Source organism: Cinclus cinclus, chromosome 21, assembly GCF_963662255.1.
Source record: "Cinclus cinclus chromosome 21, bCinCin1.1, whole genome shotgun sequence".
Taxonomy (NCBI): Eukaryota; Metazoa; Chordata; class Aves; order Passeriformes; family Cinclidae; genus Cinclus; species Cinclus cinclus.
The window spans coordinates 5,069,432-5,093,347 of record NC_085066.1 but is presented as its reverse complement, the minus strand read 5'-3'; the positions used below and the strand labels follow the sequence as shown (position 1 = coordinate 5,093,347).

General features: G+C 41.9%; 1 protein-coding gene across 3 annotated transcripts in view; it reads right to left on the bottom strand.

Moving 5' to 3' along the window:
• The window catches only part of UNC80 (unc-80 homolog, NALCN channel complex subunit), a 119,890-nt gene that overhangs the window by 35,224 nt on the left and 60,750 nt on the right, over positions 1-23,916 (bottom strand). For all 3 annotated transcript variants that reach the window (XM_062506764.1, XM_062506763.1, XM_062506765.1), the window contains 18 exons: positions 22,796-22,896; positions 20,175-20,372; positions 18,038-18,145; positions 17,183-17,321; positions 15,748-15,929; positions 15,276-15,407; positions 13,986-14,172; positions 12,891-13,022; positions 11,621-11,764; positions 10,238-10,338; positions 8,587-8,673; positions 7,625-7,808; positions 6,919-7,013; positions 5,914-6,003; positions 5,449-5,550; positions 4,082-4,262; positions 2,661-2,929; positions 60-194 (listed from right to left, as the gene is read on the bottom strand). In XM_062506764.1, the coding sequence (XP_062362748.1) occupies positions 60-194; positions 2,661-2,929; positions 4,082-4,262; positions 5,449-5,550; positions 5,914-6,003; positions 6,919-7,013; positions 7,625-7,808; positions 8,587-8,673; positions 10,238-10,338; positions 11,621-11,764; positions 12,891-13,022; positions 13,986-14,172; positions 15,276-15,407; positions 15,748-15,929; positions 17,183-17,321; positions 18,038-18,145; positions 20,175-20,372; positions 22,796-22,896 (2,567 nt within the window). The remainder of the gene's footprint in view (positions 1-59; positions 195-2,660; positions 2,930-4,081; positions 4,263-5,448; positions 5,551-5,913; positions 6,004-6,918; positions 7,014-7,624; positions 7,809-8,586; positions 8,674-10,237; positions 10,339-11,620; positions 11,765-12,890; positions 13,023-13,985; positions 14,173-15,275; positions 15,408-15,747; positions 15,930-17,182; positions 17,322-18,037; positions 18,146-20,174; positions 20,373-22,795; positions 22,897-23,916) is intronic.

The window sequence follows — 23,916 nt, the reverse complement described above, 5'->3', positions numbered from 1 at the left end:
ACAGCAGCGCACACAGCCTTTCCCCCCACCCCTGAGACAAGGGGATGGCTCTTACTCACAGGGAACTCCAGGAGAGGGGCCACGCTGGCGAAGAGCTGCAGGATGAAGGGCTTGCGGTGCAGGACGTAGAACTGGCGGCAGGCGAACTCCATGGCCTGGCGCAGCTGCGGGTTGCTTTCGTAGTCAGAGTACACCTGGGCACACGGAAAAGGGCATGGGGGCACTGCTCCCGTGGAACAGCTCCTCACCTCTTGAGCCCAGATTGAATCAGCTACGGCACTGTTATTCCTGATAGGTTTGGCTAGCAGGCTTTTAAAGATGGAGACTGGACCACCTTCCCTGGCAATGCGTTCATGGACAAAGTATCCTTAGGAAAAAGTCTGCTTTTCGTGCTTGGACATTCTTCACAGTATTAGTCCAATATTTTTTTCTCCTACATATTGAGGTCTATTCCTTCCCTCCCCTTCCTAGAAGCACTTTACTTGTTAGAAACCAGATAGTGCTTTCTTTATGAATCTTATTTTGCACTTAATCAAACCTTCCCATCTTTTCTCACAAGATATGTTTTCTACACGAACATCCCTGTTTTCCTGCATTCTCTTGAGTTCACTGATGCTTTCTCTGAGCTGGATAGAGCCAGTACTTCCAGTGAGGACTGCTGATGATGAAAACAAAATTATTCCATGTTTTTAACAAGATACAATTCTGCATAATCAGCCCAGACTGGCATTTGAGATACTTTTCTCTTCTATCCTTCAGCAGAAGGATGCTGTTAATTCATGTTTGGTTTCAAATCTGTATCTCCAACATTCTGCCCTGCAGAGGTGCTACCAAATCAGCTACTTTCCCATATTCTGTGTGTTTTGGTGTGATGGTGTGTTGGTTTGGGTTTTTTCTCTTTTTTTTTAAGACCACATCTCTAGTTTGTAAGGATAATTTGTACTCCTACTCTGTCCTTCAACACTGTGACAGTAACACCCACTATTTTTCAGTTTTTTAGAGTGGCATTTCCTTTGGGGCTGGCCATTGAACCATGCAGAGAATATCTTGCCAATTTGTGTGGTTTGTTTCTCAGTTATGTGAACAGTATGAATTCCTAGGAACTACTTCCCTGTGTGAGACCTCTGCAGAGACTTCTCAGCACCCTGGTAGGCTGAGGAAAATAGCATGGCTTACCAGTAATATCTCATTTACCTCAGAAAAGAGAAATAATTCACTGTATATGCATAAATGAAAGTGGGAAAAACTGCAATAAAAAGAGCCGTGTGGGGAAATGCTTGTATTCATCAGGAACTGAGCTTCAATTAGAGGCTGGATCAAGCCCAGAAAGTGGTAAAAGAATTGACCACAAACAAACCAACTGATTTTGGGTGCCTGGCACAGAGAAATGAAAGTCTGCAAAACCAAACGAGCTCAGAAACACCTGTATTTTCTTTTGGAATTTCTTTTTTACCTCCCAGCAGTGATATTTTAATTCAGTGGTTGGCAATAATTGAGGGTGAGGATAGGAAAGAATTACAAACTAATTTCTCTCAATATGAAGTGAAAATGGAGGGAGAATCCTTTACAGGACTGAAGGGTTGCTGTTGAGGACTTCAGATTATGTTATTAGGCTATTTTATTTCATAATGTCTCATTAATAAACCCATGCACTACTGACCTGCATCAAATTCATACTTATCTAATCATGTGAGGCAGGATATCAGATTTTTTTGGTTACTACAGAGCTTATTTAGATAGCTAAAGTAATCACTGGTTCTAATTATTGTTCTCTGTTAACTATGCGAAAATGAACATGTATAGGGACTCTTCTGTATTTGCATTATAATACTAAATCTCTATTTACATACTGCCTTTGAGCCCTACAGAAATAATCCTTTCTCTCTGTAAAATAACTATTTTTTTAAATTTTATTTTCAGTATCTGATTTCTTTTCAAGGATCAATAGGAAAAGAGGCCCACTTGTTAATCTCAAAGTGAAGAGAAGCCCCACCTCTGACACATCCAACAATTGTCATCACTCGCAAGAAAAGACAACATGCACCTTTTTGTAAACATTTTGAGTTATTTGCATACTTAAAAAATGAATATAATTTAGTTTCAATCCGCAAGTAGTAAATCCAGATATTTCAACTATTTTCCAAGCTTCAGCCATCCCTGAAGTAAAAACCATGGAGAGATACCCAAAGTCGAAAAAAATATCCAGAAATTTCACATTTCTGCGTGGAAGTACAGAGAAAGAAAAACAGATATTTATTTCCTCAGCACAAAGGAGAATAAAAAATTTTAGTAATTTACTCAAGGAGGAAATAGAAAGCTAATTTGGGCCATCCCACTGTTGCCTTCTTGGGGTACCTAAAAGCTCTCACGAGGATTCAGCAGATCAATGTTTCCCTGTCAAGTGTCAATCCCAACACGGAATCACAGGATGGCTTGGGTTGTAAGGGACTTCAAAGCCCATCCAGGGGCACCTTCCACCAGACCAGTTTGCTCCAAGCCCTGTTCAACCTGACCTTGAACACTTCCAGGGAATGGGCAGCCGCAGCTTCGCTGGGCACCCTGTGCCAGGCCAACACCACCCTCAGAGGAAGAATTTCTTGCTGAGGTGTGGCCTGTGTGCCAGCAGGACGTGGTGCTGGGGTGCTCGTGGCACAGCTCACCTGCAGCATGCTGGGCAGCACCCACTGGTACCCGCTGAGGGAGAAGAGGTGGTTGAAGTGCACGGCCGTGTTGATGACGGTGGCGGCGTACTGCCTGAGCAGGGCACTGTCCTCAGGGTGCAGGATCAGGGCGCCGTTGAACACGTTCAAGAACAGCATGATCTCATCCCCCCATGGGAACTCGCTGGGCATGCCAAGGAACATCTCTTCCAGCAGCTTGATCCACAAGCTTTTCTGGAGGGTATCTAGACCGAAGAGCTCTTTCCCAGCTGCAGGGGAGAAAAGCAATCAACAGCAACAGCACTCAGCTCTGTCCACTACAGCCAGCCTCACCTCACTGCAAAGAACCATCCCACAACAGTGACCATCTTAAAATAATTTTTAAAACTATTTCACCCACCCAGTGTTTCTTTAAGTGCTCGCAGGGCTTGAGCAAACCTTGACTGAAAGCATCAGTATGAAGATGAAGAATGATAAATATCTCAGTTCATTAGTCTGCTGGTTGAACACTATTCCCTTGTGGAAGATCTGAGTTTGTGCATGCATTATCTGCCTCACACAGAGGCTGTGCAGGTCTCTGCTCAGTTTTCATGTTCCAGGTGTCCCACACATTACAGGAAACTGATGCAGAGTTACAATAATGCTTCTGAAACCAAGTGCCTTTAGGGCTGGTACAGAATTTGCCAGTGCTTACCACTGTGCAACAATGGCCTATTTAACCTATTTAACATCAAGCTGGAAACGCTTCTTTACTTTCAGAGTAAAGTTTCTATGGGGACTGTTTCTTTATTGCCTGCTGCAGAATTTGCCCAGTCTTCACTGGATGTCGACTGCTTCCTCAAATCACAGAATCACAGAATTCACAGAATCACCAGGTTGGAAGAGACCTTCAAGATTATTGAGTCCAACCCATGCCCTAACACCTCCACTAGACCATGGCACTCACTGATTGCCACATCCAGTCTTCTTTTAAACACATCCAGGAATGGTGACTCCACCTCCTCCCTGGGCAGACCATTCCAGTACTTTATCACTTTTTCCATGAAAAACTTTTTCCTAATATCCAGTCTAATTTTCCCTTGACACGACTTGAGAAAAAAAAAAAAAAAGGCAGATAGCAAAGGACTTTGAACAATCCTTTTTAGGTAGCATCACACATAATTTTAATACTCAGTTAAAACTTATTCTCATCTGAAGTCCAAAGCAAGTAGCCTTGTCTGGAGAATTCTAACAGTGAAGCTCTTTCTGCTGCTGTGCTTACAAACCAACAGCTCTCCATCAGTTTCCCTAGGAGGAGATTCCTCAGCTTCCAGAAAAGCTGCAAGCCTGTGTCTGTGTGTTTCTAAGGCAGGCGAAGCATTCACTGAAACCTTCTGTGCCTTGTCCAGCCCTCCAGGGAAGCTGCCAGAGGAGGATCATACCTTGGGGATCACTGAAGAGCGAGAACTCGGCATCAATGGCACTTCGGGGGAAGGAAGGAAGGCGGAGGAGATCCTCCTGGAGCATGGACACGTGGGACTGCTTGTGGGCTGGAGGGATCTTCTGTGTCAGGGAGATCAGGAACAGCACCCGCCCCACCTCCTCCAGCTTACGGGTGAACACCTGGCAGAGAAAAAGGGACAAAGATCTGTTAGGCTCAGCCTAATCCAAAAGCTCTCTAAAATGTGTATGCACCTCACGAGGTTCATTTGTACGGATTTCTCTGATCAGAGGGATGCTGCACTCATGGCTCAGAGGATCATGATTAAATTCAAAGGGCTAGTGCTGCACCCTCTCACTAGAATTTGTGTGAAAACTGTTCTCCAGCCCAGGTCTGCAAAACATGGATTGTGTCTGCAAAAATGGTTCTAACATTTTCTATTTTCAGCTTTGCCATGGGTTTTTCTGTAGATTAATGTAAGCCCCAAGGTAGTCAGAGAAGCCAACTCCAACCTGAAAGCCATATGTTTGTATTTCCTCTCTTCAAGGTCTTACACTATAGTCAATAAGAAGTTAGAATTGCTATCTACCTCCTGAGAAAAGGCTGGCTGACATCTGGCCATAGAAAGTAGATGTATAATTGCAAAAGAAAAGTCAATAAAACAAAGCAGCCCAGATTCTGTGTTACTGAAAAGGAACAAAGCCTTTCTTGACTGCAGATTAACACTTCTGTTTTACACCAATTTGGAAACCAAATTCCCTTCTACCATCCTCCTTTGAATGTGTGACTGGTAGGACTACCCAGGCTGGATATTATATTTCTATTTTTATGCTAGAAGTAGCCATGATGGCAGAGTGATATTTACTTCCAGAAGTAACTGTCTTAGGAAGCAGTTTTGGGACAGCTCATAGCCATACACATAGGAGATGGCATTGAGTTTATTTTCCATTATTTTAGCTGCTAGTAGCTCTTAAGCAGCTTTATAGCTGCCTTTTATAACCACTCCTGATGATATTTTCCTACTCTCAGTAAGAACACAACTACGATAGTTGGTTTTTGGCTGCAAAAATCCAACTTTTAACACCAAATGCATAATTCCCACACAACCTTTTTTTAAATTTTCTTCAAAATGATCCACCTAAAGGAAATTGGCTGGACAGAGTAAGGCAGAGGGGAATGCACATCCCACTCTAATCTCCCTGCAATAATGTACAGTATATATGGCCCCAAGGCAGATGTTATGGTGATTGCTACTTCTCCAGCAAAGCTCTTGATCTGCATGCAGCATGAGGGAAAGAGGAAAAAAAAACAAAATATTTCTTTTCAGGGTTTGTTTCTGGGAAGAGATATTTGGTGACAGTAAGATACCTGTTTCTGAATGAGCTCTTGACCCTTTTCTGGATGCATCTGCACCAGGTTGAGCTGGGGAGAAACTGACCTCCGGAAAGGATAAATATCACGGACGTAGGTCTGCCAGGAAAGGGAAAAAATGTGTATTTTAAACAAATGTAATCACTCAACAGAATGGGAAATAGGGCCCTTTAGTCCTTTCTGAAGGGCAAGGGGCTTTCAGACAGCATCAGGCATCATGAAAGAGCACAAACAGAAGATAAATTTGATCTTTTCTAAGAAAACTTGATATTCTTGCCTTCTGCCTCTTTCCTCTTCTCTCAAATTCCAATCTTTCACCACACACAACTAAGGATTTGATGCTCACAGGACAGAACACTACTTGTAGAATGTTTGTTCTCCTTTAGATAACCCTGGTGTTTACAAAGAAGCAAGATGAAAAGTCGCAAAAACAAAGTCACATGGACTTGATCTTTACCTTACCTTGTTATAATGAATGAGATTCCAACGCTTATCCATTAAAAAATAATGAGAAGACTGAGTTTCAGGTATGTTAAAAAACTCCAAGCACTCCTGAAAAGAAAGAAATCAAAATATCCTGTGACTTTTTTGTTGTTTTGTACAAATATCACAACATCCAAATGAAGAATTTCCTTGTAATAATCTATAAAGGCACAAATATGCATGCTTCAGATTGGCACACTCTTCTGGCTTTAATTATTTATTGATGTTTTAAATCATGAATATGATTGATTGTATTATGAGTATGATTTTTAAACCTGAGTATGTTTGTGAGAATCAAGGCATGCTGACATCACAATCCTGAAGGCTGGTGTTACTTATCTTGATGTCTTCATATCACACATACTTGTCTGACTGTATGAGCCACATGGGCCTGGGTATTCATCAAGATTTAGTGATAGGTCACATGCAGAGTCACGGAAGTTCTGACCCTTCAAAACACTGAGATGTGATTCCCAGTAAAATTTAACATAGACAAACTGAAGGCTTTTACAAATCTGTTTCCTATGTGGCTCAATTAAAACCATCCAGGAAATTTTTTGGCAGAAATTTTTGGACCCCATGGCTCCTGGATACCAAAATACTGTTGTGGCTACTGAACCATCATTTTCACTCTGATCTTGAGCAATCTCTCTAGTGTTGATAAAACCAAACATTTAAATTATTTGTGTATTTATCAAAAGTATACAGCAAATACCCAACAAGCTGCAGATTCTCCAAACGCTTGAGCATTTGTGAGGTTTGGGCTTTCTGTGAGTTCAGAGCATTTCTATTATCCTAAAACGTGGGATGCTCTTTATTGCAGCCAAGCTCCCTTCACAGGGAGACAGACATGCCTGTGAGCAGAATTTCTGACACTGTCAGGGTGACAGTGACCCTGTTCCTGACACTGGAACAGGGATTGCTGGCATACAGGTCTGGCAGGTAAATGCAAGCAGCTTGTCCAGCTCAAAAACTCATCCCTACCTTCAGAAGAGCCTCAAACTGTGTGTCCTCGTGGACTGGTAACTGCGTTGGGATGTCACACTCATTCTGTCCGTGCACAACAAGGGTTTTTGTGCCTAGAGGAAGAAAAGTTGTTGCATTCTCCCTGGCCTCTTTAATTAATTCAATTTCAAGAGACTTCCCATAGAGGAAGAGGGGTGCTTGAAATTCATTCCTGGATGGGCAGATGGACTAAGTGAGTCCAGTATTAACCATTAAGTAGTGGTAACATATTCTTACAGCTCCACAGCTTAATGAGAAATTGATCTGTTCTGAAAGGATGAGCTGACTTCAGCAGCAACTGTCAGCTCTGAGGAAGAAATACATGCAAAAGCTCAAACCTGTTATCTCTTTTCTGACTCATGATGCCCAGAGTCTGAATGGTAGAAATTCACAGTGATGCTCCTGCCAGCCTTTCACAGCCCAGCTGGCACAAAGATCTGGGTTGAAATACTGTTCTAATTCACTTTCTGTCTGCTTCTTTTAGAGCTCTTAAAGTGTTTTTTGGAATCTCAAGGAATCAGCAGTAGAATTTACTGACTGCATACTCAACTGAAGGATATCTGCCTTAAAATATACAGCCATTTGTAACAGGTCTTTTTCTGATCCAGTTCTGATGCATCTCCTTTTTGGTTAAGTGGGCCATAAACTTTGAAGTGAAGGAGATCTAAAGACTTATTTCTTATACCTGGCATTGAGGCAGTCACCAGCAGCTTCACTTCACACTGTTCTTTCTTCATGGTCTGTTTGAGATCCTTGAAGAAGAGTCCTTCAACATAACCCACCACTTCCCAAAGGAAGGTGAGAGTGGCAGAAATGGCATCCATGCCCCATTCACACGGAGTCCGTACAAAATACATGATCAGTCCTACCTGCAGGCAATAAGTAAGAGGAATATCAGCTTGTACACCCTCTTTTAACTGTGCAGAGCATTGTATAAACACAGAATAACAGTAGTGTGCTCCCTTTCTTCATTCACTCATTAAACTTTCATCCTGAAATTTTGTATATATTAAAGAAAAATCTGCCTGTAATATTCTTTCTTTTTTATAAAGATCATGAAGACCGGGGGCAAAATTATGCTCGTGCTGTATAGCTTTAAGCACACCTGCAGGTGAGGAAAAAGAAAAATACTTCCTCTTCTTTCTGCTCTGAAGTGCTGCCATGCAGACAACTCACAAACTCCAGGAGACTCCCTGGAGAAGCAAACACCTTGTCTGCTTCACCTCCTAACTATGACATTTGTCCATGATCTTGAAAGAAGCTGCTAGATGTGCTCCAAGAGGACTGTCTATTATCAAAGCATTTTCTGAACCCAAATTAATTAAAATAACTAAAGGTTTCTAGTGCTAGGACCCTTCTAATTTTGTTCAAGTCATTGGCCGAGGCTCAGTTCAGAAATCCATGACAGGTTGCTTAGGGGTTTAATTAAAAGAGAAAGGTTCCTTTTAATTAAACCCCTAAGCAACCTGTCATGGAAAAGAGAAAGGTTCCTTTTCCTCTCTCAAGAGGGCCAGAAAAAAGGCTGGTGACTTGCACCCACAACCAGGAGCAAGTATGAGCTGTCTAAGAAAAATTAAATGCATTTATTGCACACATGAAGGCAGAGGAGAGATTCTGGGCCACACAGTGGGCCCACAAGCTACTCACCAAGTAGTTAAAGAGGATATGAGATGTCTGAGCAGGAAAGTCTCCAATGTTCAACAAAAGCTTCCTTAGCATATACATCAGCTCATCCTGAAAGAAAAGCAAAAGTTTTCTTCCCACCAAAAAGAACGGATTTCTCCCTTTTTTGTCCTTTCTTGCTTTGTTTATTCACATTTTTCCATAGTCCCTTTTTCAGCTTTGTCTCCCAGTGCATAAAGTAAAACTATAAAACTGTTACTGCTCCCACATATTGCAAAATAAGGCCCAGGGTACAACACCCAGTGTCTTTGCAGTTTATCTCAGAGAGGCCAGTGTCTCCTTTTGCAGTTTGTACTGACTGTGACACTACTGACTGTGCACTCCTGTCCCTGTGATTATCCCTGCTGACTACCCAGATGATCTGTGGAATCTAGTTCATCTCACCTCAACAGGAGGTTGAGTCTCACCAGGCTGCAGAGTGGGAGGCATGGGCAGAATCTAACTCCCCTTCTTTTGGAGGCTGCCTGCCTTAAATGTAGACTAAGATATTTCTCATGGTGTAAAGGGATTATAGAAGGGACAGAACCTCCTTGTCAGACAAAGAGAGACAGATGGTATCAAAAATGTCTTTTATAGCCCTTATCCTCTAACGCCACAGCAGATTTGAGCCAGTGTTGTAGGCACAGATATGCACAGGAGAATCCATGCCAGTGACACACCTGGTGATAGCTTCCAGGGAAATACACCTGTTCCCTGTGTTCTGCACCTGTGGTCCTGGTAGGCCTATGAAGAGATGGTGAAACAACAGATTGCAATGGCTCAGAGGCCTCTGAGGCTGGACAGGATTACAGCTTTCTTCTCAAAGGGACTGACCAAACAACCTCTCTGAGCAGAGATGTTGTGGATGCCCCATCACTGGCAGTGTTTAAGGGTAGATTCGAAGGGGGTTTGAGCAGCCTGGTGTAGTAAAATGTAAACCTGCCAGTGGTGGGGGGTTGGAAGTATGTGTTATTTAAGGTTGCTTCCAACCCAAACAATTCTGAGAAACAGAGGTGACCTTCTGACCTTAAATAAAAGCTTTGTGGGTGATGGCTGAGTAGTCTCAGGAATAGTAAAGTCCACCAACACCTGCTTGCTCAAGGAACAAAAGGACACCCTTTCCAGACATTTTTGAGGTTTAATATTATTTTAGAGTCAGTTCTTAGGTAGTGGCTTGAAAGCTGAGGCCAGTGATACTACTGATATCACACTCCAAATATGCAGTTGAGAAAGTGATACAGGGAGTCTCCCTGCCTTCTGCACGGTCAGAACCAGCATGTTTTTCTTCCATAAATTTTAGCCATGCTCTTGGAAGCAGTCTAATAAGACATAGAGACACAAGGCCACCCCATCTTTCAGAGACTCTGAGTAGAGTGGCAGGAGTGAAGGCAACACTGCCTATGCCATGTTCACTAAACATGCTCAAACTTGGCTTGGAGCGAGTCAGGTCCTCGGTGGTGATAAACCAGCTGTGTCCTGTTCACATCAGTGGACAAAGATTGGAGCCAAATGATGAGATGCTGCATTTTAATAGCAAATGCTCTTCTCCAGTGATGCCCATGAAGTGGCTCTGCTGGCAGCTGTGCTCCCCTGCTCTGAGGAGCTCTTACACCTGCTGGGCAGAGGCAGGGTGTACCTGGCGATTGCTGATGGTGAGCTTCTCAAGGAAGTGCCTCAGGACTGTAGAGGGGTCTTCAATTAAACAGTTCCACAGGACCTGCTGAGCAACTGCACTTACTGTAAGAGAGAAAAGAAACTGGGTCAGAACCATCCCTTGGAAAAGCCATGAACTGGTACACTTTAAAAAAAAAAGCATCCCCAGTCTTCTTCCTTCCTCTGTCATATTTTATACTGAAACACCCAAGACCCCATTTGATAGTAAAATTCCTGGTAACCAGCAGTGATCCCAGTATTAACAATCACAAGTTTAATATTTGAACCTCCCCTAACTACTGGTGATATGACAGGAAGAATTTCACAACTGTTTAGGAATGATGAAGAAATAACTGTTTGGATCCATAACTCCAGATGGACAGAATCCAGCAACTATAACTAAGAAATAAATTCAGTAACTTGTTTTGTTCATACACATAAATTGAATTTCATGGTGATTCATTGACTGATTTTAATCTGGTATTAGTGAATAATATTAGATAGTCAGCATGGAATTGTGTTGATGGTCAACTTCCTGAAGTGCAATTAATTGCATTCCTCTGAAGCTTAACAACAACATAGAATTTTTCATGATTTTGTTTTCAGTACTCAGCTCCTGATCACAAAACCACACATATATGCAAAATGTATAAAACTGAATACAAAATGTAACAGGAAGTTAAATGTCAAACTAGCTGATGTTCTAAGAGATCTGAAGGAAGCAGAACAGTCCACCACATATTAACACTTTCTAAAAAAGAAATACCAGGAAATGTACTATTAATTTACAAGGACATCATAGACCATAACCAAAATGTTCAGGCTATGTATAGGTGGCTTTCTGCTTGTCATAGAAAAAAAAAAAAAATATGAGTGGGAATAATCTCCAGAGGTCTTAGGTTCAAGGCCTGCTTGGAGCAGGACTGTCACCTACAGTAGGTATGTTAACCATACCTATGACTAGCCTGGGCTTGATAACCCCTGTGCATGGAGAATCAACAGAAATTATGCTCCTTCACAATTTCAAAACTGAACTTCCCAAGTTGTAAACTCCAAGTCAGTTCTTCTAAGTCTTTGTTTCCTTTGGATCACACCAAACAATCCCAGCTCCTACAACTACTGCTCAAAGAACACTTGTGTTAGACCTCTTACAATCCTTGTATCCCCCCACTAGATTTTTTTCAGCTTCTCAATATTTCTTTTGAATTAGGGGCTTTTTTAGAGCCCTGAAAGGGCAAAAGCCCCTCAAAACCAAACACAAATTATGTACAAAATAAAAAGGAAAAACCCTACGACTGAAATAATTTTGAAACTGGTTCTGCCATCCTTAAGCAACAATCCCTTGAAGTTTAATCAAGGTCAATACCAGCTACTCCATCCTCCCGGACTTCTCCATCCTCCATCAGATGGACAATGGGGAGCACTGCTGCACAAATGCATGCTGGAAACACAGCCTGGGGTGGCTGGGGCACGTGATGGTTTGGGGTGTGCTCAGTAGTGTGTTCTTCATCTGGAGCAGTAAGAAGAGAAGAGGAGTTAGGCAATACACTGTGCTACTACCCAAGCAGGTTAAATTAAAAAAAAAAAAAAAGAAAAAAAAGAAATCTTCTTTTTTTTTTCTTTTTTTTTTTTTTTTTTTTTTTTTTTTTTTAGTTAGAGTCAGGATTGAATGCACGAGAGATGGAATTTCATGTTTGGATTCAGTTGTTTATTAATTCTTATCCATAGTACAGTGAGTGCTGCAGCACTTTTAGCTAACAAGATAAAAATGAAGAAATGGTGATGTATCTCACTTGTTTTAAGGTCTTTTGAAGCCAAACAGTCAAATTAAAAACTAACACTTACATTATTTTTACTTTTGACCCAATGACCAAACACTTGTGACCTGCAGTGTGGCACTTTTTAGCCAATTAAAAAGTTCTACCTAAACCCAAGAAGAAGAGGGATAATGAGATAGAAAAAAACCTTCACCCAAGAATCTCCATTTGGCCCATACCTATTACTATATTCCAAAACCCCAAATTCCAAACCCTTCACCATGTGATATTGCACACTCCTATTCAAACTACACACCAGTGATGCTAGTTCTATCATTCAGTTTTGGAAGCCTTCTCCAATGCCTCAGGTCAAAAGCAGCGCTCTTCTGGGAGTCAGTGCCTGACAGCACAAAAATTCAGAACTCCCTGTTTTCAGGGTTCCAACAATAAACATTTGTGTTAGTGGCTCTAATGCACAGAGCAAAGATCAGAACATTGTTCACTGTGCAAGAATGACAGGTCTACTGCTATCTCCAAGTAGGAATGGAACCTCCAGCCAATTTCTTGATCAGGATTTTTAAGTGTAAATATGTAATTTTTCAATTTGCATACCTTTTCTTGTAGGCAACCCAGTTCCTTTTGATAAAAACCCATTCTTTCAGCTAGAGTGTTTACCCTCCAAGTAGAACACGAGAGGCAAGAGAAAACATTGTGACAGCAGGGGTAAATAAAATAATGAAGGGCAGTAACTTACTATGAAATGGCTCAAGCTGGGGAATATATTTGGCAAAAGGAAATGTCAGAGCTTTGTGGGTCAACAGGAGAGGCTTCCAGTGATTGAAATCCTAGGAGGGAATACTCCAAAGTGAAGTCACCCACCTTCTGCACTGACTGCTGAGCGCACCGACCACACGGAGCCACGGCGGAAAGAATAATTCCTGTGAGAAGTACTGGAGGTGCAGGACGGGCTCACGGAGAGACGGCGGGAGGCCAGGTTGGCAACTTCTTCTACTGACAAAGAGAATATAAAATGTCCGTCCAGATCCTTAGGGAATCTTTTGAATCACAACCAAACCAGAATACTGGAAAGTCAAGTCAGGTAACACTCAGAAGACACAATTTAAAAGCTATAAAGATCAGTCAGATAGGAAATCTGTTCATGCTTTGGGAAACAGCAGAACATTGGTCCATAAGGTGCATTACTTTGAAATAGAGCTGGCACTATACTTCTTTTCATGCATTCCCTGTTTACCATCATTGTTGCTGGCGCTTAGTTTTTCTTAAGAACTGGGATTTCTGCTCACGGATTTTCCAGTGTATGCTTGGATCTCACCAACCCTCGACTCACCTAATGGCACATACCTTGGAATGCCTTTAACAAAGCCTTTGAGCTCTCTGAGCCTGGGCCAGTTTAACTCCTCACCCACAGGCTAAGCTTATTGTGACTTTGGCTGTCTGAAAGTTTGGTACTGAGCCTGATCTGGTCACCTGGGCACCTCCACTTTTCACCAGAAAGGTAGAAAACCCCAGGGGCAATTCAGTATATCCTAAGGTCCATTTTTTAAGATAAATACTGCCAAAGAGCAATTCCTCCCACCCTTTAATTATTAAGAAGTTAAGAAAGACAGATTTCATTCCTGCTGTTACACATTCTCTTGTGTTAAATGCTCCAAGAAACTGGCAGCTTTGAGATGATAAATGCTGGCAAGTTCCACTGAAGTTGGAGCAGATGGGGTCAGTGTCCTTATCACCCAGAAAGAGCTCAATATCTCTGAGGGTTTGCCTCTTTTTTTACACTAATTTTTCAAATACACTTTTTCTCAATGACTTGGACTCTTCAACAAATGGACGTGGTTGGGACCTTCCTGACACTAAAAGTCAATTTTCCTGGACATCACTGCCCTAAGCAGTGCTCTGTGTTTGTGGGAAATGCTCTCAGGTCCCCGGAAAGCAGCTCCTGGTCCCAGAGCACACCTTCTTCTTCCTGCTCAGAGCTTGGTGTACAGGATGGCTCGTAGCAGGCCTCTTGAGTGATGGGGATGGCAGTGATAAGACTTGCTTCCCGGCCCAGACGTTTCTTCTCTTCCTCCTGCTGCAGGTTCTTCAGGATGTGCTCAGCTCGCTGATGGGAACGTGACACAGCTCGGGCAGAAAATGACTTCTGTTGGGAGGGAGAGAGAAGAAACACAGCCTGAAGCTGTTAAGATGCACACAGATTTTTCTGACAAAGGCTTCACCACAGTGATGTTCAGCAATGCAGTTTCTAAATATAAATCAGACTAGTGCCATCTGAACAGAGATTCACCAGGAGATCTACTGGCCATGAGCCTACAATAAACTTTGGTGCAAACTTCTCCCAGGAGAGACCACATAAACCTCTGCAGACAAAATCATCTATCAGGCAGTTCTATTGAAAAAAAAATCTCTTGGAGAGAGAGCAGCTGTGTGCTCCTAAGTGTCTCTCACAGGGATATGAGGTGCAGTACAGTACTTCAGTTGACAAACAGAAAAGCTCAAGTGCCCATGTAGAAAATTCTGTGTCCTACACAGACTACATTAGATTTTTTTTTTTTCCCAGCTGGGAAAGACTATTACTTTTTTATGTTCTTTTTTCCTCTTCAGTCAGAGTCAAGATTGAATGCACAGGAGATGGAATTTCATGTGCGGACTCAGTTGTTTATTAATTCTTATCTATAGTACAGTAAGTGCTACAGCACTTCAAGCTAACAAGCTAAAAATGAAGAAATGGTGATGTATTTCACTTGTTCCATAGTCATTTAAGGCCTATTTGTCCAATTAAAAACTAACACCCAAATTATTATTACTTTTGACCCAACACCCATGACCTGCAGTGTGGCATTTTCCATCCAAATATAAAGTACTACCTAAACCCAAGAAGAAGAGGGACAAGGAGAAAGAAAAAAACCTTCACCCAAGAACCTCCATCTTGTGCCATATCTATTACTATATTCTAAAACCCCAAATTCCAAATATTTTACTATGTGATATTACACAATTCTATTCAAACTACACACCAGTGATTCTAGTTCTATCATTCAGTTTTGGAAGCCTTCTCCAATGCCTCAGGTCAAAAGCAGCGCTCTTCTGGGGATCAATGCCTGACAGCACAGGAAGTTAAAAAGTCCCTGTTTTCAGGGTTCCAACAAAAGATAATCTCAGAGGTTAATTCACATCTTTTGGTTTAATTTACTGCGCAGTTCTACAGAGAAAAAAACAATGCTTAGTCTCAGGATGTGTGCTTACCGACTGATCTTCATTTATAGGATCCTGCACACTCCCACTGCACTGAGGGACCCAGGGAGGATCAAACATTGGCACAGATGGCATTCCCAGCACAGGAGAAGGCAGAGTGAAGTTTATACTTGGAGGAGGAATCTAAACAAAACCATGAAAGACATTTTGTTACAGCAAGCTATTACTGTCATTATTAATAATTAAACATGAGCACAAAATACCCAAGACATAAATTAACTCTGCCAATTCTACCCACTTCTGTAACTCATTCTCTGATATATCTTCTGACCTAAATCCCAATTTTGTTTTCTCTCTTTTATACAGGACTTCTTCATATCACCTCCCCCACTAGTGAGACTTATACAATCATTTTTTCTCCTTAAACAGAGTTTCAGGAAATTTCATGGCAGTCTGTTATTACACGTCTATCCTACAAGGCAAGCTGTAAATGTCATCAGTAAGCTTCATGTGATTTATCTACCTTGAAGATCTGCTGTGCTCCCTCTTCCATCCTTGGCCACACTTGATACCTGAACCTCCAGAGTGTGTGAAATTTAAGAATGGCATTGAGTCTTTGCACTGTTTCTGGGTGATGAAATTCGGACATCAGCATGTCAGAAACGGCCTCTGGCACTTTCACAGCACACAGCAGGAACATGGCAGCTGCAGGGAGAGAATATCTCATCACCTGTGTTTCTCAGTAATGTGTTTATTTGGCAAAGGAAAACCGCAGGTGTATAAACCCACACCAAAAGAAACCCCATCTTGGGTCCATAAATAGGATCACCAATCTACCAAGCCTAAAGAAAACTGCTGCATTGTTTCATGACAACAAGCACATGTGATTCCACCTTTTGGAGCCACGCAGCATTACAGCTCAAGCTTCTAAATTCTTCTGGAAAACCTGCTTTTAAAAATAAGTTATACCTTTGATCTTCTCAGTCATGACTTGTTTAAAATAAGAACTTCTATTGAAGTAAAGGGACTAACTGAGTTTGGCTTTCAAGAGTTCCACTTCCAAGTGGTTTCTGTTGATTAATCAAGGCTGCTTTAACAGAAACTCTGCCTTTAACAGAAGCTCTGGAATTGTACATCGTGGTTTACAGTAGCATTAATACTTTGAATCACTAATGAAATACCTCCTCTGACACATTATGTTTATATTTTCACAGCTAGTCATTAGGTCAGTCATCTTTTGGCCAAGGGATAAACTCTGAACCTCAATTATTTTCATGGGAGAAGATCCAAGCTCATAGCAGAAAAATTCTTATTACTACTTTGCAACAACATACATGATTTTATATTTTATTGTAATTGTAATAAATTGTAATAAATTTTATCTCATGTGCAGATTTTCAAAGTACTAATTTCACAGGTATATGAAGTCCTAATCCTCTGTTTTAAAGACGCCCTTTAACCATGTGTCATCAGCAATCATCTGTACACTTTAAAACCAAGTGGAAATGGAAAATTTAGATAGCACCATACAATAACAGTACTTAATGAGCAATGCTGCTGTCTCCATGCAACATGAGAATTTTCTTTACAGCATAACAGCTGCTGTGACAGTTTCCCTCTCATTCCCAGTGTCAGTTTTTGTATGAGATCTCAACTGGCACTAATATTTCCATGAGGCAATATACAGAATGCTTTAGTAGACTCTGGACTGACTGAATCACTATGCTTCCTCTGCCTACAACCCAATTGAATACAAACACTAATTTTGATATTCTCCAAACATCCACCACATCCAGGGCCTCAGTAGGAACACCCTCCTGATCCTTCTGACCACCTCCTTTCCAAAGAGCCCCCAAGAAACCCTTGGTGGTATTGATTCCTCCACTGAAGATCTGCAGAGTCCTGTGATGTGAGCTGTGCAGCCACAGCAGCCATCCTAAGGGGGTTGGTTCTCTTACCTGCTGCTCCAGCCATGTGCTCATCCACGCTGAGCAGGAGCTCCCAGGCTGCTGGCTGGATGTCCCCATACATCTCCTCGGTGAGGATAGGAGCTGCCTTGATTAGCAGTGACAAAGGGGCAGGGGAGAGGCTCATTACCTGCAACAATCCAAGCCATGCCTTAGGGCTGAGCTGTGCAAACTATCCACAAGGAAGAACACACTCAGTAATTTTACCCTGGTTTTGGTCCGCAAATTACCCACCAACAACCTCTAGGTTCATCCTTTTCAGAAAATGCTCCATAGAGGGGAAGTGGCTTTCAGCCTATACTAAAACAGCAGTGTTTCCAAGCTAGCTCCTAGAGTCTTTTGCTTGTCCCTCACATCACCAAAGCACCAAAAAAGAGGACAGAAGGAAAGACAAGCTCTCCCAAAGTGGTGCACAAACAGTGACACGGGTCCATTGGACTCTCACTAAGAACAGGTTTATAAAGAGTCTGTTGCTTCTTCAGGAGCCTTGAACAAGTAAGAACAAAGAAAACTAATACTGTAAACTGACAGGCTGCAGTTATAACATATCTGTGAATTCTTTGTTTTTTGTATCCTCAGCTTTGGGGCATATGTCACTATGGAAAGCCAGAGATGCAGACTGTGATTTAATGGGGCTAAATGTTTAAAGGATTCTTTAACCATGTTTCCTTAAGAGGTTTAAATTTAGTATTACTCAGATTGGGAAAAGATGTAGGGCTGAACTGATTAATATTCAGGAAGTTCTTCACATGAGCTTGGAGATTCATATATATTTTCCCTCTTTCTGCATTTTAACCTGGTACTTATATATCTGCCTCCCTGACTAGCATAGGGCTTAATCAGTACCTGATTCCTGATGTATTTTAGCATTCCAGAGTCCTTCTTCCCTTCCAAGTTGATATCAATCACTCTCTTTTTAAGAGAAGGAGTTCTCAAGCATGACTTGTCTGAGCACTGGAAGGAAATAAAAAAAGGAAGTGGAATTCACATTTATATTTCTCAAAATGTAGAAAAAGAGATTATGTGCAAGAGGAATTTCTATATACTATAAACCATCTGGTACCAGAGATGTAGCATAAAAAGCCTTCTTCTTTGCTGGCCTACTATTAGTGAGACAACACATCTCATTGAAATTTCTTCTATTTTTAACAATGCTTTTCCCAATAAAATCTTAAGGCAGAAGACAGTAAAGCACATGGAGAATGTGAATGCTTGCTGTGTAATCTTCACTGGTGTCACACCCATGTATTTAGTTAAGTAGGTTAGGGGCAGAAAGTCTACAGCTTCCCTCCAAAAATTACTAAAGGAAGTGCTCAGCGTACAGAACGATTCCTGTCACAATGATGTGGGAAAAGACCTCTAAGATCATCGAGTCAAACCAGTAGCCTAATGCTGCCAAATCCACCACTAAACCATGTCCCCAAAGTGCTACATCTTTACATTTATTAAGGCCCGTCAGGGACGGTGACTCCACTGCCTCACTGGGCAGCCTGTGCCACAGCTGGACAAACCTTTCAGAGAAGTTTTTCCTGATATTCAAGCTAAACCTCCCCTCGTGCAACTTGTGGCCATTTCCTCTTGAGCCTATCCCTCGTTTCCTGGGAGCAAAGTTCAACATCCACCCGGCTGCACCCTCCTGTCAGAGAGTTGTGGAGACTGAGAAAACCTCCCTGAGCCTCCTTTTCTCCAGGCTGAGCTCCCCCACCTCCCTCAGCTACTCCTGGTGCTCCTGCCCCTTCCTCATCTCCGTTCCCTTCTATTCCATGTCTTTCTTGGACTTTGAAAAAAGCAAAGATTGTCAGCTGCTCTCTGGAAGTGAGGTCTGTGCAAACACCTTGCACGTGTTCATAGAAGACCTCACTGCATCTCGAATTCCTTTCTCCTGCTGTTTCATAAATGCTTTGATGGTTTGATGTATGATGAAATGCATATCTCTGTCTTGCAATTTTAACTTGGAGAGGAAACAAGACACAGAAATGCCCAGTTCTTTTACTACCTTTCATGAAAATGCCAGCTACTACTCCTCTCTTGCCTGCCTTCTGCAGAGGAAATTACTGTCTCTCTTTCCAAATAACTCAATACTTTTGTGTGCTAGAGGGAAAATGTGGGGTTTTCAGTTTTCAGGAAAGCAGGAAAGCTTGTTTCACCTGCTCTGTGCTTTCTTCCTTGAAAATACCCTTTAATTTTCTAACTTGACAGGAAACAAATCATCTCCTTGTTGATGAAAAAAATATAATGAATTTTTCTCCTTCATTTACCACTCTCAGGGATGATAGCCTCTTTTCTTTACCCAGCTGAAACCTTCTTGACAGTTTCATGAACACTTTTGTTTTCAATGTTACTGCAAAGCCGTTGAATGGCTCTGCCACTACAATTATTCAGGATAACTGTAGTCTGTCTGCTGTTGACACCTGTTGACACGATTCAGCTGGGTGGGCACTTTCCTGAAAGCAGAAATCTATTTCCACTGAAGTTAAAAGTACACTTTTCATATAAAAAGGCACAAATTTGTCTGAACATCCTGCTGAAATGGTCATTAAAAGGAGACAAACATTAAAGAGTAATGTATGCAATTCTTGGAACAACTGAGAGCTCAGACCTAAAAGAAAGAAATTACACAAAGATTTTACAGGAATTTCAAGAGTTATTCTTACTAACAGACAATAAAAAACAGGAACAAAGAGAGACAGAATCCATAGGGTAGTAAGTAGAGGCCACAAAGGAACACTAAAATTCAAGTCAAGTAATGAGCTTTTTAAATGACCTTATCAGCTACTAAGATTCATCCAATCAATACAGATTACATTCCTTACATAACACTGAATGACTTAATTGCTGGGGTTTTCTTGCAGCAAATCTAATCTTAGGAAAATCTCTATTCATTTTGTCATGAAAGAGCCGTACCAGCACCTGATGCACTTTCCAAAGGCAATTTGTCTGTACAAATCCCAAAACACCCTGCTTTTTCCATTCCCATACTCACTTCTTTTTGTTTCTTGCCTCTTGCCACATTGTTCAGAGTGCTGTTTTCTCTGAGGGAGTCCACTGTGTCTCCATAGAGCAGTTTGATGGCCCGGACAAGGCGAGCACAGGACCGGCTGTGATGGAGGTAGCAGTGTGGGTGGCAGTAGTCAATGTGCGTGCATATGAAACTTTGCTGGTTGCACAACAGGATCATAACCTGGGAATTAAAAAAGAAATTGTTAGCCACAGAAAATGGAGTTGCACAGGCAGTGATTGGAACAGCCTGGCAAACTTCTGCACAGCCTAGGTAGGAAGGTGTGAAGCTCAACACAGCTTTAAAAAGGTGTGTATGTCTGCGTAGCTCTTCACAATTACAAGAGGTTTGCAAACTAGCTGGGCATGGCTAAAGAAACATTAGTGCTAAGAAAGCAAAGGAAAAGAGCTGCTATAAATGTGTGTATTGGGCTGGTGGCAAGGTTAAGGCTGAGGAAAACAGCATCCTCTTAATTTGCAGAAAAGCTGTTGCATCACCATTCTAAAATGAGAGTTCGGACTGGAAGCCATCAACCAGCCAATTGTTATTAAAGCTGCAAACACACCATATTTGAGGGTTAGTTTCCTTCAAGGGGCGCAAAGGGAGTATCTCAGTATGCTCTCAAGTAGAAACAAGCTGTGTCTATTGCTCTGTATAGGCTCCCCTCACTGTCATCGGGTAGACCCATCCAGTCCAGCTCTACGGTAGCTGGTTCAATCGCTGTTTCTACTAGTGTTGCCATATGGCAGCAAGGACTAGTGAAACTTATCTGAAAATCAAGTTAATATTTTGAATTTAGCTATTCTGTGCCCTGCTTTGCTGCAGAAACACTGGTACTAGTCCCTATGCTACTTAATTAAAGATAACCTTGGCAAGTCTACACTTGAGTGACCGCTCTCTGGTGTAACTCAGATGGTTTCTTGCAGAGGAGCAAAGTTTGGCCCAGCAGCTCTTTGTGCATTGATCTTCACATTAAGCACAAACCCAGCCTCTTATTAGGAAAACACGCAGGCATTTCCAAGCCATTCACACTGCAGGTCTTAAGAGGCCTTTATGAATTTTTCTCTCCCTGCCACAATCCAGTGCAGAAGTACCCACAACTACCAGAAGGAAGCTATCCCAATTTTCCATCCACTGTGTCTAGGCCTGTGCAGCTGCAGTCTGCTGGCTCTCTCTCCAGGCTGGCACATCATACTCAGTTAGCCTTAAAATGTTTAAGCTTCTAAAAATGACAGGAGCCTAATCTAAAACAAATCTGAAAAAAAAAAACTGGAACCAGTGATCCTTTTGAGTTGCTTGCTTGTGACACCTAAGTAAAGCAAACTTTTGTTTTGCCTGTAGTTTTAGTGACCATCTACCCACACCTTCTTTCTAACAAATGAAAAACTTGCATTGTCATGTAATATTGGTACTTGTGTGTTATTAAATATACCATGCATTTTTTTTAATTTTCCTTTCTCCTATGCAAGCTAATCACATGTAAAGTGAGACAAACATCTCAAGTTTCCTCTAGAATCCACGAGTTCATGCATCCTGCCACAGTCAGCAAGAGCACCATGATTTATCTTAAGCTGATAACTAGGGAAATTCCCTCATCCTCCAGTGATGCAGCATCTAATACATACACATATGTCTAATATACTCAGTTTAGTACACTGGAATTTCCAAATGAAATGTAATCATTCCAAGAGCATTAGAATCCTGGCAGAAAACAGGGCAGTCCAGGGATTGAGATACTAGATTGGAAGACATGGCATTGAAGTCCCCTGCTCTGCCAGACTCATCTGAAAAAGACAACTATCAAGAACTGTTTCTGACATAAAAAAATAAGCCTGTTCTTGCCCACACCCCATAGGAATGGGAAAGCTGAGAGCAAACTGTGTGAAATATCTGGGGAAAAAATGAAGATACCAAGTCTGTATTGACAGCTGTCCTTCCCAAAGGCAACTCAAAAGTCATAGGGTGTCTGTGCTCACAGACATACACAGGATACCATCAATCATTGCACAGTGAGCCAACCCAAGCTGAGTGCACGACACATTGACCATACTGCAGTCCTTGGGCACCAGGGGGGGATTGAGCAGCACAGACTTACTCAGCTGATTTCTGGCAAGTCTAAACCACAGGCACAGAGATTGCCCAAAGTGATGCCTCAGACCCTGCATGACCAAACCACACCTGCAGTGTTGTACTCCCTGTCTGTTGGACAAGGCTCTGTTGGCTTACACGAGCACCTTCTAAAATGCCACTTCCCAGAAGCCCAGCTCACACTGTAGTCCATTCTGTTGCTCTCCCTGAAATACACACTATTGCCCATGCTGGAGACAAGGTACTGAGCTAATGTATTTTTCAGCTCAGGTAGTATGGCTGTCCCTGCACACCTAGAGAGAAAAAAAAAATTAAATATATGAACTAGAAAGAAGGAGATTTAAGTCCATTTTAGAAACGGCAAACACGCAATTTCCAAAGGTCGCAGCTTACTTACGCTCGGGAACCTTTACGCTGCATGGAAAAAGCACAAACGGTGATCTGGTTATCGCCAGACAAAGGGTTTTTTTCTATTGTATATCCCATCCTTGAGAGCACTGCTGGCAGCTGGTACTTACGTGCAGCCACGACATGTTCCGGTGATAGTTCTCCTCCAAGCCTGTGTTGCTCAGTACCTCAGGTTCAATGCTGGGCTCGCTCGCACTCCAAGGGCTCCCTTCTTCAAAAGAAAAATACCCAAAAGGTTGTTGTTTTTATTGCTCCCCATGTGCTTTAAGACTAGGGACAGCACTTGTAAGCCAGGCCAGCCTTGTGGGAACAGATGAGAGTACACAGAATGTGCCACACTGGAAAGACTGCATTTGGACATCCCTCCCAAGTCCTGTGCTGGCTTGACACTTACAAGAACTATTTGGACTTGACCCATAGACCATCTTGTCAGTAGCAAACATTTGTCCCTCCATTCTTTTTTTTTTTTTAATGGAAGGGAAATGGATAATCCAAAGCCATCATAAACAAATTCTTTGCACCATTCAGATGATGCAAATGGCTGGTTTAGTGATCTGCATTGACTGGGCTCTGTGGTCAAAAATATCAACAAAAATCCAACCAGAAGTGGCATCCAACTGGAGATGCCAACAGACAAAGTCCCTGCTAATTGCCCATAGAAACTGCTAATGTCATGGGGATGAAAGGGGAAAAAAATCCTGACTCTGGCACACAAGAACACTTTAAAACTCAGCCAAGGGAGAGATTTCCCTGAGAATTTCACTGACTCCTGTGTTTCCCCTAGCCACTTCATACCCTATGGGCCTCCTATAAAACTAATACTAATGATATTAAGAGTTGGCGGGAGATTAATTTTGGTTACCTGTTTTCTCTTCTTTAACTGACCTGTGACTTGTCAAAGTTTACAGAATTGACAAACCCACTCTCCATGCTCTCCCTACTGAAGCATCTTTTGGGCAACATAAAAATGACCATTAAACTTGGGAGGTTGTTTCAGCTCCAAATGTATCCACAGTTTTTTTTTAACACCAATAGTGAAAGGAAGCCCTTTAATTCAATTGTGATGGAGATTTCACAGAGCAGGACGCACATCTTGTTTCCATAAGATAAATGTACGGACACCCATCTTTTAAATACTAAGGAAAGCAGCTGTAAGCCACAAAAAAAGATGTATATGCCAGCATGTAGAAATACAGTATGCAGCACGTGAATGTTATGTTCTGCATATAAG